Raw genomic sequence first — 20386 nt, forward strand, 5'->3', positions numbered from 1 at the left:
CATCATGGATAGAACTCCACTACAAGTCGAAGGGGTCTACTGAATTCCTTGTCAGACCTGTTGGAAAAACGACATCAGTTTAACAGGTAGATCAGTCAAAACACACCAAGAGAGAGCATTTCGACTGTCAACGAAGTCCGCGGTAGCTGAAGAGACACAATCGACCTTAAAGAAACAAAAACTGTTGCTAAAGTGAAAGGTTTTGAACAGAGACTCATCAGAGAGGCAATTGAAATAACTAAAGAGGAAAAGAACAATTTTAACAGAGACACCGACCTTAAAATAAGTCGTACTTGGCAACCCATAATCCAGAAAAACACTTGACAACCTACTCCTCCAACCTCCCGCTCCCATGCCCCACCCCCTGACACAGATACCAATACATATGTATTAATAAAAATTCCTACTGCATCAGATTCCCTTGAAAAAATGACCAGCATCAGCTGGAAAACGTTGGGGCCACCCGAAAACTGATGCAGCCACATAGCCCAAAAGTTTTTATTTGACATTTGTAAAATGCCATCACTAAAAAAATATTTATAGCCAGAAGATAAAACAAACTGAGAAAAATAGTAACTCCCAAATGGTAAAAAATGACACCAAACCAGCCAGAAGTCCAACAATAGTGACATTAAAAATAATTACCACAGGGCCTTTACTAAGCAATTATGCATGAAACCACTGAAAAATATTTTTCACGCAAACTGTTAAGGCTTTAACATGTCCTTCAGGTAGTAATTTAAGAATGTCTATTTCTCTTCCACAGTGGAACAGAGATACCTTCACATATAACGAGGAATAGAGCTAAACCATACAATTGAAAGATGCTGAAACTATTGATACATATAACAGAGAACCAACGAGTGACCCACTTAAACTAAAGCAATAACATAAGGACATTTGAAAACAATACCTAAAAATGAAGGCCTCTTCATTCCATGTTCCAGGACCTGCTTTATTGCAGGGCAAAGTGTACCTCGAACTAGGTCAGTCACTGCTTGTGACACACTGTCATCGCCAGCACAGGAGTACTGCTTGCTTCTTTCATCCAGCAATTCCACAAATTTAGCAGGAAACCAGCCTAAAAGGTAAGGCAATGGAATTATCAAACTTTGGATGTAATAAGACTAAATTTCTTCATTAAAGAACACTGGTAATTTTCCACAACACTATAAACTTGGTTTCAATCATGTATCCAGTCCCATTTAGACATTACATAATTGCAGATTTGAAAGAAATTATCATGAAATGGTGAAAGCCTACCTGATCCTCTTTGTGCCCAAAATTATTGTATATTAAGGAAATTTGGTGTACACCAAAGAGTGGATAACCTTGATTGAGAGGTAATGAACGATATGATTTTTTCATGTTGCATGTCAGCCAAACATGACCCAACTCCATGACAGAAGTAGAAGGCCAAGTACACTGTCAAAGATGGAACCTTTCCCTAATTGAACATTAAGTGCTCCATATTCCCCCCACAATTTACCCCCTTCCCTGACCAATGCAGAAGAGCCGTCATCCTGAATATAAGAGATTTGATAGTGAGCTTGTTCACCAATTATCTTTTTATGTTAACTGTGATAGAGTGAAAAATAAAAACACCACTATTTTCCCCTTCGTCGATCAGATACCTACTTTTTGAGCTATTCTCAGTGAGAAATCTACACCCTTTTGCAGCCAGGTTGATTATGTCAGGAAATAATGCCTACTGAGTTCTCTGCCACTCCTTGGTCTTGTTAATGGGTTCCACGTGGTTCATTGTTGTTCAACCTAATGATAGCAATTTCTTCATTTACAAAAGCTTCTCCTCGATCACGTAAATGAACCGAAAGTCAAATGACATCATCAACCCACGAAAAGTGGGTGGCAAATTTTGTATTTTTTAAATTTCAAACTTATGCAAGGATGGCTGAATGACGAAATTTTTTTCATCCTAATTTATATTTCCCTTCCATCCACCAAAGTCTTTAACTCAATCTCGATTTTTGGTCAGAGTGAATGACCAAATTGTCAGCTCGCAAAGACAAGATGAGATAGCTTAGTCCTTCAGTGCGGTATTTAGATCATGTCTTCCACTCTGAAAAAAATGGGAAAATTTGGTGAGGCCTAACATAAGTCTTTTCTACTGCCACAAGGGAAAGAGCAGATAGAATACCCTTTGAATACCACCTATTCCTTTCTTGGAGGGCCTCAGGGAAGGATCCCATCCACTAATGGATGGATAAGTGGAACTTTATAAAATTATGAAAATCTATAGAACAAATATTGTAAGAAGTGGGTAATTTTCTGTTTACTAAGATGCCATGCACCCAAAGAAATTGGTTGATATTTACCCACACTGGTTAAAACTCTTCCATTCTTGCATTCAGTCTTCAGGGGGCAATGAGGGGATAGTGGAAGGACACGCTAGTACCTCAAGGGTGTGGGATAAGTCCACAATCAAGCAAAGGAGGGAATAGTTTGGTTGAGAATAGAGGGTTACCAATTGCCCATTCATGAAAGAAAGAGTTTGGGCCATAAAGATAAGGAGGGTTTGGCAGACTAGGTCAGATGAGAAGGTTGTATTTTCTTAAGCATTTTTCTCACAGTCACTGGTACACTCGTTTGAAGAAACTGTCTGGACTACAACATGGGCTCAAGAAAATGACTCCTTAACTGCATAATTCAAACAAATTGAGAGCATGGTGATTAATAGTTAGATTTTTTTACAGTGGTGACTCCATATTTGAAGAAAGAGAAATTAAGTGCCTCCAGCACTACGTTCCAATTCCAAATGTATACCGTATTTCTCCAAATGTAGTCCCCCCCCCCTAATTTTGAGGCTTCAGTTTCGGGAAAAGTTAAAAAAAATGCATTTGATTATTGTCCCCCCTTTACATTAACCACAGGCATTTTTGGAAAAAAGGCGGGACTATATTCAGACATATACAGTATTTGTTTACAATGAAAACAGGGAAAATAAATTTTGCTTAGTTTAAATTTACTTTAAAATTTGAAAGGGAGAGTGTGACAAACAATGGAAAACTGAAATATAAATAGCCCATTACATACAATGAATTTTCGAGTGCAATACTTTCAATAGACTGATACCATTTACATACCTCGTAATCCGTTCAACTCGCCAATCCAGCAATGCTCGTCTTTTTGACTAACAATAGTTATAATGTCATTTTTCCTGAAACCCAACTCATCATCATCATGCCTTTCAAAATCTGAAAAATGATATCAAATAGGATGAGAGGAAATCTTAAAAAAAAAACTTGGAAAACAAGTTTCAACAATTGTATAAATCAACTGCAAAATGCAAAATACTAAGCAGAATTTTGAGACTTTTAGTGAATTACAGTAGACTCTCGATTATCCGGCTGCGCTTTATCCGGGTAGCGGATTATCCGTGTATGATTTTTAATCTCGTTCAATTTTTCCGCGATTTCACAAAAAAATAAAATCGGACGCAAAATCATCGAAATTACTGCATTAATGCTAGGATACACCGGGCAAGAATTCCCTTCGTAAAATGGAAGCGATCGCGCGCTTGCTGCATTCACGGGAGCACCGTGTTCCTGTTTACCAAGCCTCGCAGTGCGCGACCGCGCTCCGAAAAAAAAGATTGCGAACTGGCAAAGAAAGCTCTCATTGAGCCCGGGAAGCACTCTAAAATAACAGAATAACTGCATAAATAATAATATATTGTATGTTTTAGGTAAATTATGAGCATTGCAAGACATTTAACAGAAAGTTTGGGTTATCCGTGTTTTCCGATTATTCGTGCCGTCTCTCCCCATCATTAGCCCGGATAATCGGGAGTGTACTGTACATATTACTTCAACACAAAATGTCAAAATTTTATCCCAACAACTAAACTAATGGTCGATTATTATAATTAATATAGTATCACATGAAAAATTACCGAGTAATGCCTTTGCTCTCCTGTGCCTGTTGCGCGAGACACTAAGGTAACTTTCATGATCTTTAGCATGGCTTTCCATAGAATAGTCAGGAGTCAATATAACTTTCGAACTTTGCTGCTGCAGATTCGGGTCAGTAGAAATAAAGTGCCTCGCAACTTGTAAAATTGCCTCCCTCAGGTCCACTAATATTTCTGCAAAATCAAAGAAAATTTTAAACCCCCAATTTATAAAAAGATAATGAACAAAATGATAACCCTAAATTTATACATGAAATGTAAAGATAGTATATGGCTGACTTTGCACAAGCAAGATGATAAAACAAGAAAAGTTTAAACATGTAAAGAACTATGAGTTCTCACACAATCTCTGTAAAACCCTATAGAACTGCTACCTATAAAATGTACACATGACAGAGTAGGTATTATTTTTATACTTCTTCTAGAGCACAAAAATAATGTTGAAATAATGAAAATATGGGGCACAAAAATCGTCCCATAGTATTCAACAGTCAAATAATATTTGAAAACCAGCATTCATGAAAATATAAATCTAATTCTTCTTGGGATACCGCGTGAGTAAGATTTTGTAAGAGCGCCGTCATTTCAGGTTCCGCCTCGTTACCCATTCTCATGGCTACCGTGAATGGGTAATGAGTCAGTACCCGAAACGTCGGCACTCTCACAAAATCTTACCTGTGCAGTATCCTGAGAAGAGTTTAAACATATTGTTTGCCAGAAAAGTGTAAAATCTTATATAAACCTAATTCTTTCCAACATGAATAGTTAAACACCGACTGAGTTTACTTCAAAGAGAATGCATCATTAAACAGGAGCCTTGTATTAGTAACAATGCAGTAATGATCACACTGTTTTAGGCAAAATACAACAAATATGTATAGTAAATACTGAGGTAAAAAACCTAACATAAAAAATCCATGAAACCTATAAAAGTTTACAAAAAAATATTTAAATCACCTTACTTAGATATCCAATCTCTAGTATCAAGCAAACACTTCCAAGTAAAATTTTCTGCAACATTGTATGTATATTGTGTTATTACAATATTATAGGAGGGAGAGAATTAAACATAGAAACATTTTTCAATATATCTGTATTCTGAAGACTGAATGCTAATTGTTAAAGATAGGCTAGCTTCCCGATTTGCAACTTCAAAGATAATTCGGTACAAAATTGTGTGATTACCTGTTTGACGAATGTTCTTCGACTTAATATCCTCTTCCCCATCTTCATCACCAAAAAGCAACACTTGCAGCATTGATTTTGATTTCTTAACTTGTCGCCTTAAAGAGAAAAAAATATTACCTTATAGCGGTACATAACACTATCACACATTATTAATAAATCCATTTTGATGGTACTTCTAACACCATGTACTTCACTCACCTTCACTGCACAAGACAGTATTTTCAAAACATTTAAGCCACTATTAATTACTCTTGATTATTTCTGCAGATATGAATGGTAATCTCCTTCATTGTAATTTATGTTGACCAATTGTACTACAAAATTAGCACTACCATGTATGCATAATTCAGTAGCAACACTGATGTCCAAATAAGAATACCAAAGGATCAAATTTGAAAAAAATAAAACAATAATTGGAACTAACAAATTCTAAAGGCCGTTTTACACGGTACACGGACTTGCGCAATCTGACGTATGTGCGAAGGCGCAATCAAAATTGCATCGTGTAAAGCGGTGAATTGCTAGAACACATGCGAGAATGCGTGGATGCGAGACGGCAAAATGGCCCCTGTTCTAATTTTGTTCATGAGTTTGCGCAATTCCACGCCATTTTAGAAATTAATGCAGCTCTAACCTGCGCAAATCTGTGCCCTGTGTAAAACGGCCTTAAAACTATGCCTGCAGTTGGGCTATAGTTAGACATGATGATGTTAACCTCAGTAACGGATACAGAAAAAAACTCAAAGGGGGGGATTGCAAAAGATATTTTGAGCTACCTGTATTTTTATTGTAATGAAAAATAATCAAGTTACATGCAAAATTTAAGACAGTTTTATTTAAACTGATTATAGGCATATACAAGACAATGCTATCTCATGATATAAAAAAGTTACATCTGCAGTTCGGAAATGCAGGCAGCCCTGTAAAGGGGGGGGGGGCACGTGCCAGCTGCACTCCCCATATGTATCTGCAACTGGCTAAACTGATTGTGAGAGGTGACATTGGACAAACTAAATAAATTTTTTCGCCATACAAACTGAAATCATTTGAGTTTGTTCTACACATGACTTATACCTTCGCATGATCTTAACTCATTTAGAGTACACCACAGGACGAAATATAAGAAAGGGAAATTTTAGATTATAAAATTTATCACGAACTGATATGGATGAAGTTCACACATACAAATTTTGAAAATTACAAAAGGTATGTAATAAAATAGGGAGCATGGTAGCCTAGTGGGTAGAGTACTAGGCTGTTGGTCAAAGGGTCCCACATTCAATTCCTCAGAGAAGCCTTCGGACACCCCTAAAATAAGATCCTCGCAGTGTGAAATGGCCCACGGAAAGGAACTTGCTCCCCCCAACCTGAATGTGTGATGACCACAAGCCTGTAGCTAAATCTGGGATCAGCTCCAACCTCATCAATGAAAATCAAACAATGACAAAAAACATAAGAAAGTTAACCTGAGTGAGTGAAACTAAAAAAATTGCTATTGAAATCTTCTTCTTAATTCCATTCTAATAAAGAAGCACCATGCTAATGATGAAATTTAGATTCTCCGCTCTTCATAAACTAACCACGGAAAATGCACACCAAGTGAAAAATGCACTGTATATGCACTGCACTGGAAATATAATTTAAAACTGTAATTGATCATCCCTAAGTATACGCTTCGCACCTTAAAAACACTTGGGGGTGAAACTGAAAAGATATGCCACTGACCAGTCCATCGCTATTTCCCAGCACAACGTCTACGGGGATCGCCTTAGCTTTCTAAGCTCTAGCTTTATCATTGGGACAGCAGTAATGTGCAAAAATAAGCTGTGTATTGAAAACATATTTCAGGCTGGACAACTTGAATGCTAAAGCCAACAAAAATCTAAAGGGGATGACAATGCAGAGCCCCTGGCAAGAATTAAAAAGGGTCTGGGTCCGTATCCTGGCCAAGAAAATAATTTTCTCCATGGAATGATGGTACTCAGAGGATTTAAATTTTTGAAAATCTGATGGAGAACAATCACCACATACTATGTATGCATTAGAATAACAAAAACACGTTCAATACAGATGAGTCAAATATTACAACTGGCTTTCCAAAATACAGGAAAAGGTTACTTTTGAAATATTTGATGGAAGAAAAAATTCCTCTGAGATTGAGTGTATTGGATCAACTCAGCAAAAATGGCAAAGAGATGTATATATAATACAAAACTAGAAATAAAAATTAGACACTAAATTAAACGCTTATAGAAACAATTTCCTAATCAGTCAGTTGCTTGCGAGAATGCCATCACTGCCTTCAAGCAGCAGCACAAAAAAGTCAGCAAAACCTATTAATAATGTTTGATGCATAAGGGGGCTTGAAATTCTGATCACTACAATAATATATTCCCACACCAAGAACCAGTTATAAAACATTATTGCATCCAAAAATCAAGCCCAACTAAACAATGGTAGCATCCATGCCATTTCACCTGAAGATTTTGTTCATAGCCGAGTCACAAAATATCTTACTCAACAAAATTTTAATCTAAAATATTATCAAAGCAAACAGAATACACTAGTATGTATTTATTTTCCAGTGCAATACAAAACAAAATAATAAAAGCAACTGTTAAAAAGCAATTTACAATGGACTTCAAATTATGATACATTATTTATATGTACAAAATATGTAAATCAATATGTACAAAAGAATGAACAGCACATGCTTAAATCACAAAAAAACTGCAACAAATAAAAGATCAAGGCAAAAATGTAAATCCTGACAGAGGTTAAAAGCGCTTTAATCTTGTACTGACAAATAAAAACTGGGTATGCAAAATATGCATTGGTTTCATAACTATGCACAGACAGCAAGAACAGAAATGAGCCCTATTCAAAAACAAAGTAAGTTAACAAACCCCACAAATTACCAGCTGTTACAAAGCCCACTGTAAATAAATAAATATGCAAATAAATGGAATTTCACAAGCAGAAGCACAAGGAAAACTGATGAACATAATTTCATATCAAATAAAAAAAGTGTACTCAAAAGAAGGGTACAGCCACCAGACAGGATTAATAATCTATTCACTACAAATGCAGGCAGTCAAGCTCAGGATATAAGATAACACATAGATACAAACTTGGTAGAAGGAGACTGAAATGTCATGCCACTATCATGTAAATATTTTCATATACAATATCCTATACCACCAAAGAAATTTAAATGCATAATTTACCAATTTTCATTGCTACTCCACAGTAAACTCAGTTTATTAATACCATAAAACAACATAACACTTGAAATATAAATAGCAACCATTATTATACATAAACAGTATCAATGGGTCAAACTCCATCTTTTTTCATGTCATTTCCCATTGTACCATTATGATTTTATTAACTCTGCTGCAATGAATTCCTAAAAATATGTCTCTTATGCATGTTGTACCAATGGTATGCTACTATGTAACTACTACTTCATAAAACTGCAATCAATAAAATACAGTGAAACCTCTATTTTACACTTTTGAATGGACCACTTACAAAAAGTGCAAAATTGAGGAAATTGTAAAATAAAGTATCATTGTTTACAGACGGTATTGTTTGGGACCTGATAAAAAGTGTGCAAAATCAGGGAAAATGTAAAATGGGGGAATATAAAATCGAGGTTTCACTGTAATCCTACCATGGGCAAGTACCATTAGTTTCAGCGAGCATGAGCGAGTACATATTTTTTAGCAAATTAAAAACACTGGATTTTTACATGGAGTGGTTTCTACCACAGAAAATGTGTCATGCACCTGAATCTACACCAATTCACTGACGATCTGTACGTGCTGGGTGAGAATAAGAATTATTGCGAAGTTCAAAGTAGTAAATAAATAATTTCACGGTACAAAGGGACCTTGTAAAATATGCAGCACGGTACATCGCAAAACAAAATTATTTATCCCAGGAGCGTAACAGGATTCAGTCAAATTGCAAAAATAAAACAAAATAAAAAATGAAAGCAGTCTTTGTTTAAAAATCTGAGATTATAAAAAATCATGTAGCATTTCCACTTCCTCTTATGGGACGCTGCATTCACTGAAAGATTAATTTAAAATTTCACATTCAGATCCAATGCCTTCAGCAAATTTGGATCTTAAGTATCACGTGAAGGGCATTATCTGCGGATATTTGGAACAGAGGTATCCGATCCGACCATCCCTAATCATAAACTTATCCTTGGATTACTGAATATTGCAGCAATCTGGTCAATTCCTCAACCTTCTCAGTTAGCTAATTTCACTAATTAATGACACATAAATGATCAAAAGTTAGCAATGACAGTTATTGGTGAACAAATGGTATAGCTTTTACGATAGTTTGCTCCATTTTAATTATTTTTTCATGATTTGAAACCTAAGCAGTTCAATCATATTTATTTCATTTTACATTTCGGGGAAACAAAGAACCTAGTAGCAGAAAAAACTCAAAACACAAACAAGGCACAAACTAAAAAAAGGTCAACTCCATGGAAAAATCACAGAATGACGTAAATAACTCCCTATTCATTCTGTGAGGGGCGAAATATATTTACTCGGACATCCCAGCTATCCCCAATCGATTTGATTTGAGAATATTTAATGTGACTATTCTAGCAGTTAAACAAAAATGGCTTTTCATGCTGATATATTCCGCCAATGGATATGCTCAATAACGCTTTTAGAGGATGAAAGAACAGATTCAGAAAACGTCATCACAATCATGCTGGAAGGATTCTCACTCATGCAAAGGCTGAGAGTATTGGTCTGTACCACAGAAATCGCAGGTCAAAACATCATCCTCCAAGGGCAATGAAACTCTTTTAGGCCAGAAGAAAAAAAGCCCTCGCTAAATGATTGGAGTGTTTGGTGTTCTGTGCAGCGGAGGCACAGTTCAGTGGCATTGCAAAGTCACCATCGATTCCGGACTTGGGAAATTTTCAGCACATCGGTGGTAAGATTTTTCAGTCTGGGACAGTGCATTCCGATGATTTGAAACACTACGTAGCTAATACACCGACATGTTTTTTTGCAGAATGAGAGAGCTTTGTACGGAGATGAAAGTGCCTCAGCAAAGTGTGTCAATAAAACTCACATGTCACTCACTGGAGAGCATAATGTTTGCGCTTGAGGAAAAGTATGAATGATTGAAGAATAGATTCACTCTTTTAAGGAAATGAATTCAATGCATATAAAACTGAAAAACCCTCCAAAAGGGAATACAACCAGCACTTCTGTGTCCTGCCCATAAGAACCAGAGACAACTGCTGTCGTATTGGGAATGTTAAATTTTTATAGGGCTTACTTGCCTAAGGCTGTTGAAGCATTGAAACCCATGTATGACAAAGAGCAATTTTCCTTTGGGTATGGACAAAGGGATGTCAAAAATCATTTGAAAGAAGTAAGGAGCTGCTATTACAAAATAAGTCATTCACTCATTACGACCCGAAGCATTCTATTGCGATAAGTACTGGCACTTCCCCTAATAGGATTTTTTAGCCATGAGAATACGAAAGAAAGAGAGATTTGTAATTTTTGATTATGCAGCACTTACACCTACTCAGCAGAAAAACAGCCAAATTGAAAGACCAGCTTTGGCAATTGTGAGTGGAGAAAAAGGCTTCTTATATATGCATACAGTCGCTATTTCGTATTAGTGACTGATAATTTGCCTTTACAGCACATTATAGCTCCTGACAAGCTTTAGCCAGAGTTAGCAGTACAGGGGGTAAACATGAGCTTGAGCTTTGAGCCTTATAGTAATCTGCCTACACCTATTCTGCAGAATTTCATAATTCAGAAGCCATGGGTCTAGCTGATGCAATTTCCATTTCCCCTTGTCAACCAAGGTAAGTGAGCTAATAAAATTTTGCGACATTTTGGGCAGAGGTCCACTGAATTTTGATTTGGTTGCTTATGAAAGTGCCAAAGACAAATATGGGTTGGAAATTATGGAAAAAAAAATTCAAGCAGACTTTACTGAAACTAAGCTATGCATGAGTAAAAATAAGCAGTTGGGACCAAAAACTGTAGCAGAAGCTCAAATAGCTAATTATGTATTGAAGAACGGGTTGATAATAAAAAAAGATAAATCACAATGATTGGTGGGGATTAAAGAAGGAAAAACAAGAAATTTAAGATATATTTTCAACCTGATATGTATTCAAGAAAAGATGAGTCAATCATTACAGAGGAAAAAATACCTAATTTTTCATTCAGCCACAATGTGAGACAATAAAGTAATTACTGATACGACATGGCTATGAACAATTGTTGACGTAACGGCAAGAATTATATCAACATAATGTGGCGACTTAAATAAGAGCTCCAAGTACCCCAGACCCGTCACCACCCAGAAAAATGAGAAAGAAACATGGTTGTCAAGGATGCCATAGAAAATATCACAGTTATTTGTTGAGGGGCACACTTAAATATTGAAGCACACATACACTGAATCAGAAATTATAATTTAGGAACCACTGATAGGCAATAGCCATTTTCGGAGTGAAAATTATATGCATTGGATAATAAGAATTTTATATATTAAATATATTTTTCAAGTGTTATGTAGTCCATGGCTAAAATAAACCACAATGAAGGGATTAACTAGTGACAAAAAGATGAACTTTGGCCTAAAAATCATAAAGTAATTATAACAAGAACATATACAAAAGTAAAATAATATGTATAAATAAGTAACATTTAGGGATTCTATCACAGCAGTGCTTCTATGGGGATTTTATGGGAAAATTCAGCAATATACATTGTGAAATAAGGTGAAAAAAAGGTAGTACGTAGTAGAAGAAACATATCAAATAGTACCAAGATGGCACTTCTTCTAGCTGCCTAGACTAGAGGGCAACAAAACCCCCACTTTGCCCGTTGAATGCAACAATTCTCCATGAGTTCAACTGCGATTTTCATCTTTTTAAAGATATCCAGACAAAAAGTCAACTGTCAGAGGTTGCAACATTGAAAGATGTAAATTTCAAAATGTCACAACTCAAAGGTCTCATAGATGGATTTTTCACTTTAAAAATGGATAAAAAAACATCACAGCTTAACATGACACTCTCAAAGGGAACAAGCAAGGAAATAAGGACATCCATGTACGTACTAACACACGTGGAATATCAACATAAGAAGTGGTCTGTAAAAAAAATGCTTGAAGAAAAGGAATAATTATGGGTGATACGAGTAAGAGGGGACTGTTATAGGCAACAACAAAATGCAATGAAATAATATACCCATAAACCCACACCAATAATGAATATAGACCCATCAACCAACATTAAGTAAAAATATGCAGAAAATATAAGTGGCAATTGATGATGAATCAATATTTTGTAAAAAAATTCCATTACATCAAAGTAGTTGACACCTAACACCTGCCACATAGTAGGGGGTGGTTTTTAATTCAGTCTTTGGTAAGTAATACTGCTAATAACTCGGTAACTATTAATCTTATTCTAGGCCAGAGGAAATTTCAAAAATATCAGCATATGGATCAAAAATAAAAATAGAAATACATGCTTCAGTAAGAGTCAAGCATGTGTATTTCATTGTTAAACCACACCACCCAAACACTTTATATATTATTATGAAATGAGTCCTAAAAAGGTACCAAAAACATGAATTCCGAATATTTGCAGAAGGATACTCCATCAGTGCTGTAGTCGGGACGGTACGGTGTACCCCCTAAAATCCAAACTCGTTATAAGCGTATCGGTTACACTACCTTTTTAAATCTGTAAAAGTAGCCCTACTGTAAAATGTTCAATGGATTTCAGAAAGAAAAATTGGAAATGATTATTTACTCGTTCAGAGTTATCTTGTGGCACAACTTGGAACTAATATAAGAGTTGGAGTTTGACACATCTATCGCAGTCGGATGTAAAATACACGCTCAGCTGTTGGCAAATTTTGGTGAGTACCGCCTAAATTTTTCCCAACTACAGCACTGTACTCCACCACCGTTAACAGGGGTACAATTTCAAAATAAATAATTTTCACTTTCTTCCTATTGAAAGGCCAAACACTAATGTTGATACAAAGCAGTTTTTGTTTGGATTAATGGTGACATTATGATGCGATGGACTGATTTCTTCATAGCATTGCAAAGCACACAACACCACATTTAAAACAGCATAAAAAAGGTAGGTTTATTTCTAGCCATTTCCTCTCTCAGTGGGAGGAATTCGCTTTGCTCTACAAGGCATGCAACCAAAAAACAACACGAAGCGGATGGGAAAAAACAAAATTGACCACAAAGACCAATGCCATCTACTGCTGTTACCTCCTCCAGCATTATTACTAGCTTGCGGTTGGCTCCCTTCCTTTGTCTCTACACACCTGCTGAGGTGCTGCTTCGGCAAGTTGATGGAAGATCCGGAGGCAAGAGCCGCGTCTGGATTGCCGACCAGAGCTCCGGCATCGGCCATTAGATACGCCAGATGACGCCTCCGATGAGTGTCGATGGAAACATCACTCAAGGATGATGCCACATCCATTGAAACCTGGTGATAAAAATCAAGATGATGATCAACGACATTAGAGTAGTTTCCTTCATCAAAGAAAACGAAATGCATTGATTGCGATTCATTACCCACCATAAGTGTATTCATAATATACAAATTATTTGGTTTTAGAAATCCCAATTCAGACGAATGGCAATGGTCAATTTTAACCGCATTTGAAAAAGGCCAGATTAGCACCCATGCGATGCCACTCCACGTGACGTCACAGGAACCTAGTTTCTATACGAGTAGATAGGAGTTTTACATCGTCTGAGATTACCAATGCATGCATGAGGCACATAGCTCAGGGAAACATGTCTTAATAATTACTTATTAAAACTGGCTAAGGTCGGAAAGTTTTCTTCGTTTGATAAGGTATTAATCATCCTTATTTAAGCCAAGCGCTACCAGCTAGCATCCTGCGTCGTATCAGCTCTCAAGCCTTGTCCCAAGGTCACCTCACTTGCGGCAGCGGGAACCAGAACGATGTCACACGGGTTTTTCCTAGCATTCATACTTAGCCATCACGTTTTCGCGCGCTTGAAAATTTTCCCTTTTCATTTAATCGCGAAAAATAGATATCGCCATTTGAAAATCTAAGTGTGAAATTCGTACTCCAGGAATAATAATCTTGCGATTTAAGCAATAAAAAAATAATAGGAAACCACCCTATTGACCGATTAAGTATATAAATATCCGCTCTTTTACTTTGATATAGCAAATTCACAACAATGGATTCACATAGCATACAGTAAACTCTCAATTTCACAATAGGATAACACAAAGTTTTGAAGCAAAACTGTCGGTTCCCACAAAAAGCCCATGATAAATGCTTGGTCAAATTTGAAAATATGTAGCTGTGTAAATACTAATTATTTTGATTTTGCATTGGATGATAAGATTAGAAGATGGAACTTCCACAGAATGACTGGTGGCAGTTGAACATGGTGGAACAGAATCATGCTCAAAATTTTGATTTAGTAGCACTCCGACTCTATCAACGTCTTTTGCAACATGGTCACATGAGGCCCAAATTTTGAGCATGCCAGGTAGCAACGTTAAGAAGATTATATTAACCTACTAATGAGAGTGACACCATATTACCAGCGGTGTTCAACAAGTGATAGGGAGGAACACAAAATGTAGAATAGAAGCTAACAATAGATTTCCCCAGTATCTTTAGGTGATGACCTGACAAAATTTGTAATCATATTTTTGCTAATGAACCTGAAAAATGCTATTCCCTTCACTGAACTCTTTGCATTCGGAATTTAGCAGCCCATAAACCAGTAGTCCACTTGCAATTTAATTTTAAATACCTGGAATGGAATATCATGCTGGTTGAATATCACTCGACATGCCTGTTGGTAATGAGCTAGGCGACGTCAAGTGTCACTCAACATCATAGTGGAAAATATTAGCAATATTACATTCCACAGCAGCAAAAATGCCTCTGCCGGGCTACTTTATTCCACAGCACTTTATTTACACAGCATGCCAGCAAGCATTTATGGCTCTGGGACTGGGGCAGGGCTCAGCCGCAAAGTAACCTTGACTGACGTCAACTCTGAACTCTTACAAAATTTTTATATCCAAGCGTGGTATTTATCTTTAGAGAGTTTCTAGTGCCTATGTATTAGTCATACCTAATGAATGGTTCTGAGATATCATTGCTAAATAAAATAGGACAATGTATGATTTGTTTACATTTCAAAATTATGCGGGAATTAAGACAACTAGGAGATTGTAAATTACGTAACACAAGGTTGAATACTATTAAACAAGAGTTTATGCCCTTAAAATGATTCTATAAAGACAAACGAAGGTAGAAAAACCAAAATAAACATTTTCTGAGACTTATTGAAAATTCTTTAGAAAGTTGCATAGTTCAATAGCAACAAGTTCCGATTTTTCAGTCCCGATGACTTTGTATCATCAAGGGTTTACTATCACGCCCTTTCGCAGTATTTTTATCAAAAGAGCATACCCTTAGAAATTAGGAATGGAGTAACTGGGAGGAGAGATTTTGATTTGTGAGAATTCCAATACCCTTCACCATTGACAAATTTGAGTACACAGGTGTCACATGCAAAGGATAATTGAAATGGTAAGTAGATAGTGGATAACAACATTGAAACTTAAAAAAGTTTTGTTAGACCATACATTTTCCTAGAACTTACTCGTGATTATGGCCTTTGTACATAGTTCAATGACAGCTATTGTCTTTGAAATGCTGCGTGATCAATAATTTGAGAGAAATTGAGGTTTAAAAGTTCTACATATTGAGCACCAAAGGAAAGACTAATTTCCGATATTTATAAGGAAATAAAACTTCACATTTACCTCAATTAAATGATCAACGTCATCGATGTCACCAGGGATATCAGACAATACATTGAAGATTTGGGCAGAGTTTTCAAGATTTTTTAAATCTGGTTCTGGAAAAAAAAGGCAAATACACCAGTTAATTATGGTGACTGCAATAGAAAGAAACAAACACAATAAAATGTGAGATTTTTATCCCCCAGTAATAGCTTAATCCTCAGTAGCATCATCACAATGAAAATTACTCCAAAATTTCTCACAAAATGATTCTGGAATCTTTTTTTTTAGAAAATTTAAATTCATCACCAAGGGGAGTAAGGAGAGGGGTGATAAATTTGGAAAAAGTCTAATGTGTACCCACTCCATATGAACCTCCTCCCCAAACTGCATTCCCCCCTCTTTAACACATTCAGCACGGAGCACGTCTCTTTCTCATTCATTCAGCACGGAGCTCTGCTGGTCGGGCCGGGAGCCCTTTCTCCACCTCCGTACGCGACTAATATCCATTTCAGAGTCTTCCGATCATGTGCAAGGCCTTCAGCAAGATTCCCTCTTTTGACCCGTGTGTGCCACTTGTAAATAGCAGCATTTGAACGGAAGTTATGGCGCGAAAACCTCTCTCTATTTTTCTTTCTTGTTTTATCGGCCGATTCTGACGACGTTCATGAACATCAGGCCCACATTGAATGTGTTAAGCAAACCTTCCCCATTATTTTTTTTTCTTGTCACAGCCCTAGCTTTCAGATATTTCTGCATAGTGCTAATTTAAAACTCCCCTTTCAATTTTTTATACTGGATACTTTCAGATTGAAAAAGCACTTCACTCTGTTTCCCATGAGTAAGAGGAAGAGTCTATACCAAATTTTACGCAGTGAAGCCCAAAAATTGTTCACAAATTTATTATTGACATGAGTAATTTATAGATGAGCACAATAACAGCACGCTCATTCACACAGAAAATTCAGATAATTAATAAAGACAATTGTCTTTATATACAAGAAGATGATATTCTACTATTACAAAGAATAAAACAATTTTTCAGATAAAAATTTCATGAACTACTTTTTCATGATATTAAGCTTTCAATTAATTCTGCCATTCAGCAGACGAATATACTGTGAAAATTGCAAACTATCTCACCTTTAATTTTAAGCATTCCTAAGGTCACTTGGAATAGAACAAGAGATCCGTCAAGAAACAATAAATCCCATACGCGAAGCAGAACTTTCATGTGAACCACTGATGCAAACAGGGTCAAAAACCAATGCAAAGTAATGAGCGATATTTCCATGTCATGTTCACGAAGAGCTGCATCAACATCGGGCAGGTAACTTGAAATCAAAGACCGTAGAACTCTCTGATCGGCTTGGATACCTGAAAAAATAATTGTTTTAAACCAACGAACAACAGGAAACATTGCCATAAGAAGTATTCGTAATTATAAAAATCTAATAAACACCAATCAAAGTTGAAGAATAGTAAGATGCTGGTAACAAGTCTTCGACAATCGCACACATCATCCAGAATGTGTCTTCCTCTTCCATCAACAAGAGAAGAGCAGCAGCCATCATGCCAGTTCCTTGACAGTACCTAAAATATCAAATTAATGACATTTATAAAAAGTTAACATTCATCTCACCGGTACAAAAGTTGGCCAAGTTATTCTACTTGCCCTATATCAGGATACAGCCAGGCCAATGCCCGTAACACACGCCTCAGACGTGGTATACCCGTACTATTTGGGTGGCTAAAACATGCATTGCCAGGTAGAGTACGAAGGAGATCTTTTTCAATTTGCTTTGATGTCATTAAAGCATCGTTACTGGATGCTCTAACCACTTCTTTGTAGCTCATTTCAGCAGACAATTTCTTTTGAAGGGCTCCTGAATGAGATTTAAGTTCATAAATTTTAGTACGTAAAACCAGCCAATTTTAACATGCAAGCAACAAAAACGTTAATTTCAAATACCTGATAGCCTCATCCACATTTGAGGACGCAAGGAATGCGGGATACCGGCACGAATCATGGATCTTAATTTTTCAGTTCGTGGCAAGCGAACTTCGACTTTGTCCCATGTAAGATCACAGACTTCTTTGTTGTGACTGAACTCTAAATATGCTACCCATTGTAACCTATAAGATTAAGACATAATGAAAATTAACCTCCCGATAAACGATTTATTTTTTAAACCTCAAGGTAAATATTACGATTATTAATGCTACTAAAATACCTGTGCTGTGGATCTTCAACGAAAGGAATCCCTAAGAGTTTGTTGGAGCTCTGTTCTGGTCCATCCTCTTCTTCAACGCGAAAGCCGAACTCGTCAAACCTATTTTCCACAGAGACAACAGAAATAATTAGTATTAACTGTGCAATATACTCACATAGTATCGCAAACACACAATTACACAACAGGTAAACACTAATTAATTACCTGTAATCAGGCTGAGAATTTGGATCTTCAGGTTGCCCAAGTTTATTTAATATATCTTGAGGCCACATTGACGGTGTAAGTGCTGAAAAAGGACCTCCTGGCGTAGGGGATAATCCATCAGCAAGAACACTGACTCCCTCAGGAATGTCTTGTAAGTACGAATCACCTTCATCCTCCGAAATAGCATGATCGACTTTTTCCTGATAAATAAATTTCGAAGATACAAGTACTTGTACAACTTATCTGAGTTAATAGAAGTCATTTCTTATGAATATGATATGCATTATTAAATCCGAAAACATACGTTAAAATCCTCTCTGCCAGCGTAACCTTCCGGAGCTCTTGAACCAAAAAGAGATTTTGCAATATCCATCTCAAAGAGCTGCAGTTACTAAATAAAAATTCTACTTTTTCCTCTCCATCAGTAAAATGGCGCTCACATATGATAAATACGATAAAAGCTAATAAGCAGACCTTTAAACACTTAACTTGTACAAAACACTGCCTTCAAAACACATGTCACATCAGCTATTTCGTTATTCGATTCTCGACAATCGCAAACATCGCTGGTCGGAAGATCTGTTGAATCGAATGAGAGCGAGAAGTGGCGATATATGACTACGCCAATGCAGCTCAATATTCAAAAAGAGATAACGCACGTTAAAAATTTCGAACAAGCATAAATGATGGATTGATTCTGAGATAGTAAGTGTTTTTCACAGAAAAAGTTAAGCTGAACTGAAAAATTACTTATCACATTTTCCCAGCATTTATCGAAGTGCAATAGAATTTAAGGGTACTCATGTTCATTCCCTTATATATTCCACTAAAAGAACAACTTATGGAAGATGAATGCTGACTGAGGGCTTTAAAGCTGGATAAATTTCTCGTGTTTTATAACAAACGTATTGTGGCAAAGTTTTTAAATTTTCAAAGTCCACTAATAACAGGCCTATCAAGCATCAGGTAAAAACTGCAATGAATTCTGCAACCTTTGATTCGACACTCCAAAACACCAATGGGTATAAATACAAATAGGGAAAATATAACATCACAACTGTGGTAGTTTATAAATACCTTGGAATTTTGATTGTTTTCATAGAATTCTTAGTAGCTCTGACTGGTAATTTTTCCAGAGGGAAAGTGTAGTTCATTTCTTTCATGGGTGAGTTGGTGGGAGAGTTTGCTCTTCCTCACAACTCAAATGGGGATTTAGGATGATCTCCATCTGAAATTCGTGAAAATAAATGAGCTGCATGCATAATATATGAATTTTATATTTGTCTGGAGGAACAAAATATAGCTTTTGAAAACTCATTAATCCCTTCAGCTGTGAGAAAAATGTACAAAAACAGTCGACCATCTCTTCTTACCTGTTCTCCCAAGCCCTTCATATCTTCATGGCTCAAATTCTTTATTCATGAACGCAACAAATGGCAACCCTCCTTTCCAACTCAAATGTCCATATCTCTCTCCCCCTCACCTGTCAGCAGTCGCATTTCTTTACTTTGAGGTGAAAAAAATGTGCTTCCAATCATCTTCTCAAGACTAGACAAAAAAATTAGGACTTTGCTTAAAAGAGTTTTAACCAATTTGGGTGAATATCAACAAATTTCGTTGCCGTTTGGAATCAAATAGAACAGAACATTTTACAAAAGAACTTCATATAATATTTGTCATGAACATTTTGATCAATGAAATATGTAATTTCACAAAATTTTCCAAAATTCCTCTTGGGGCCATATTTGGGAAATGATTGAGGGAGGGGAGGGATTAAGAGGGCCTTTCTTTACCTTTTCAGCCCCTACCAGCAGAAAAAAAAAGCTCTGTGGTTTCCTTGGAAATTTATCCAGCACAGAGTCCAAGACTTGCGATCTAACTTCCCCATCTGAAGGATCAATGAATATTTTTATGATTTTTTTCCTCAGGAAATACAAATTACAGGGGGTGTCAAGCCCTCCATATATGTCCATC

General features: G+C 36.4%; 1 protein-coding gene across 1 annotated transcript in view; it reads right to left on the minus strand.

The window, feature by feature from the left end:
- Nucleotides 1–18949, minus strand: part of LOC124156406 (small G protein signaling modulator 3 homolog) — a 29865-nt gene extending 10916 nt beyond the window's left edge. The window contains exons 1-13 of the mRNA XM_046530948.1: nt 18717–18949; nt 18413–18612; nt 18209–18307; nt 17947–18110; nt 17650–17860; nt 17437–17567; nt 17118–17351; nt 15996–16090; nt 13489–13652; nt 5117–5214; nt 3914–4105; nt 3105–3215; nt 914–1081 (exon numbers count right to left, since the gene is read on the minus strand). Of these exons, the coding sequence (XP_046386904.1) occupies nt 914–1081; nt 3105–3215; nt 3914–4105; nt 5117–5214; nt 13489–13652; nt 15996–16090; nt 17118–17351; nt 17437–17567; nt 17650–17860; nt 17947–18110; nt 18209–18307; nt 18413–18612; nt 18717–18785 (1936 nt within the window). The 5' untranslated portion in view covers nt 18786–18949. The remainder of the gene's footprint in view (nt 1–913; nt 1082–3104; nt 3216–3913; nt 4106–5116; nt 5215–13488; nt 13653–15995; nt 16091–17117; nt 17352–17436; nt 17568–17649; nt 17861–17946; nt 18111–18208; nt 18308–18412; nt 18613–18716) is intronic.
- Nucleotides 18950–20386: the final 1437 nt, after the last annotated feature.

This window comes from Ischnura elegans, chromosome 3, assembly GCF_921293095.1.
Source record: "Ischnura elegans chromosome 3, ioIscEleg1.1, whole genome shotgun sequence".
NCBI classification, from domain to species: domain Eukaryota; kingdom Metazoa; phylum Arthropoda; class Insecta; order Odonata; family Coenagrionidae; genus Ischnura; species Ischnura elegans.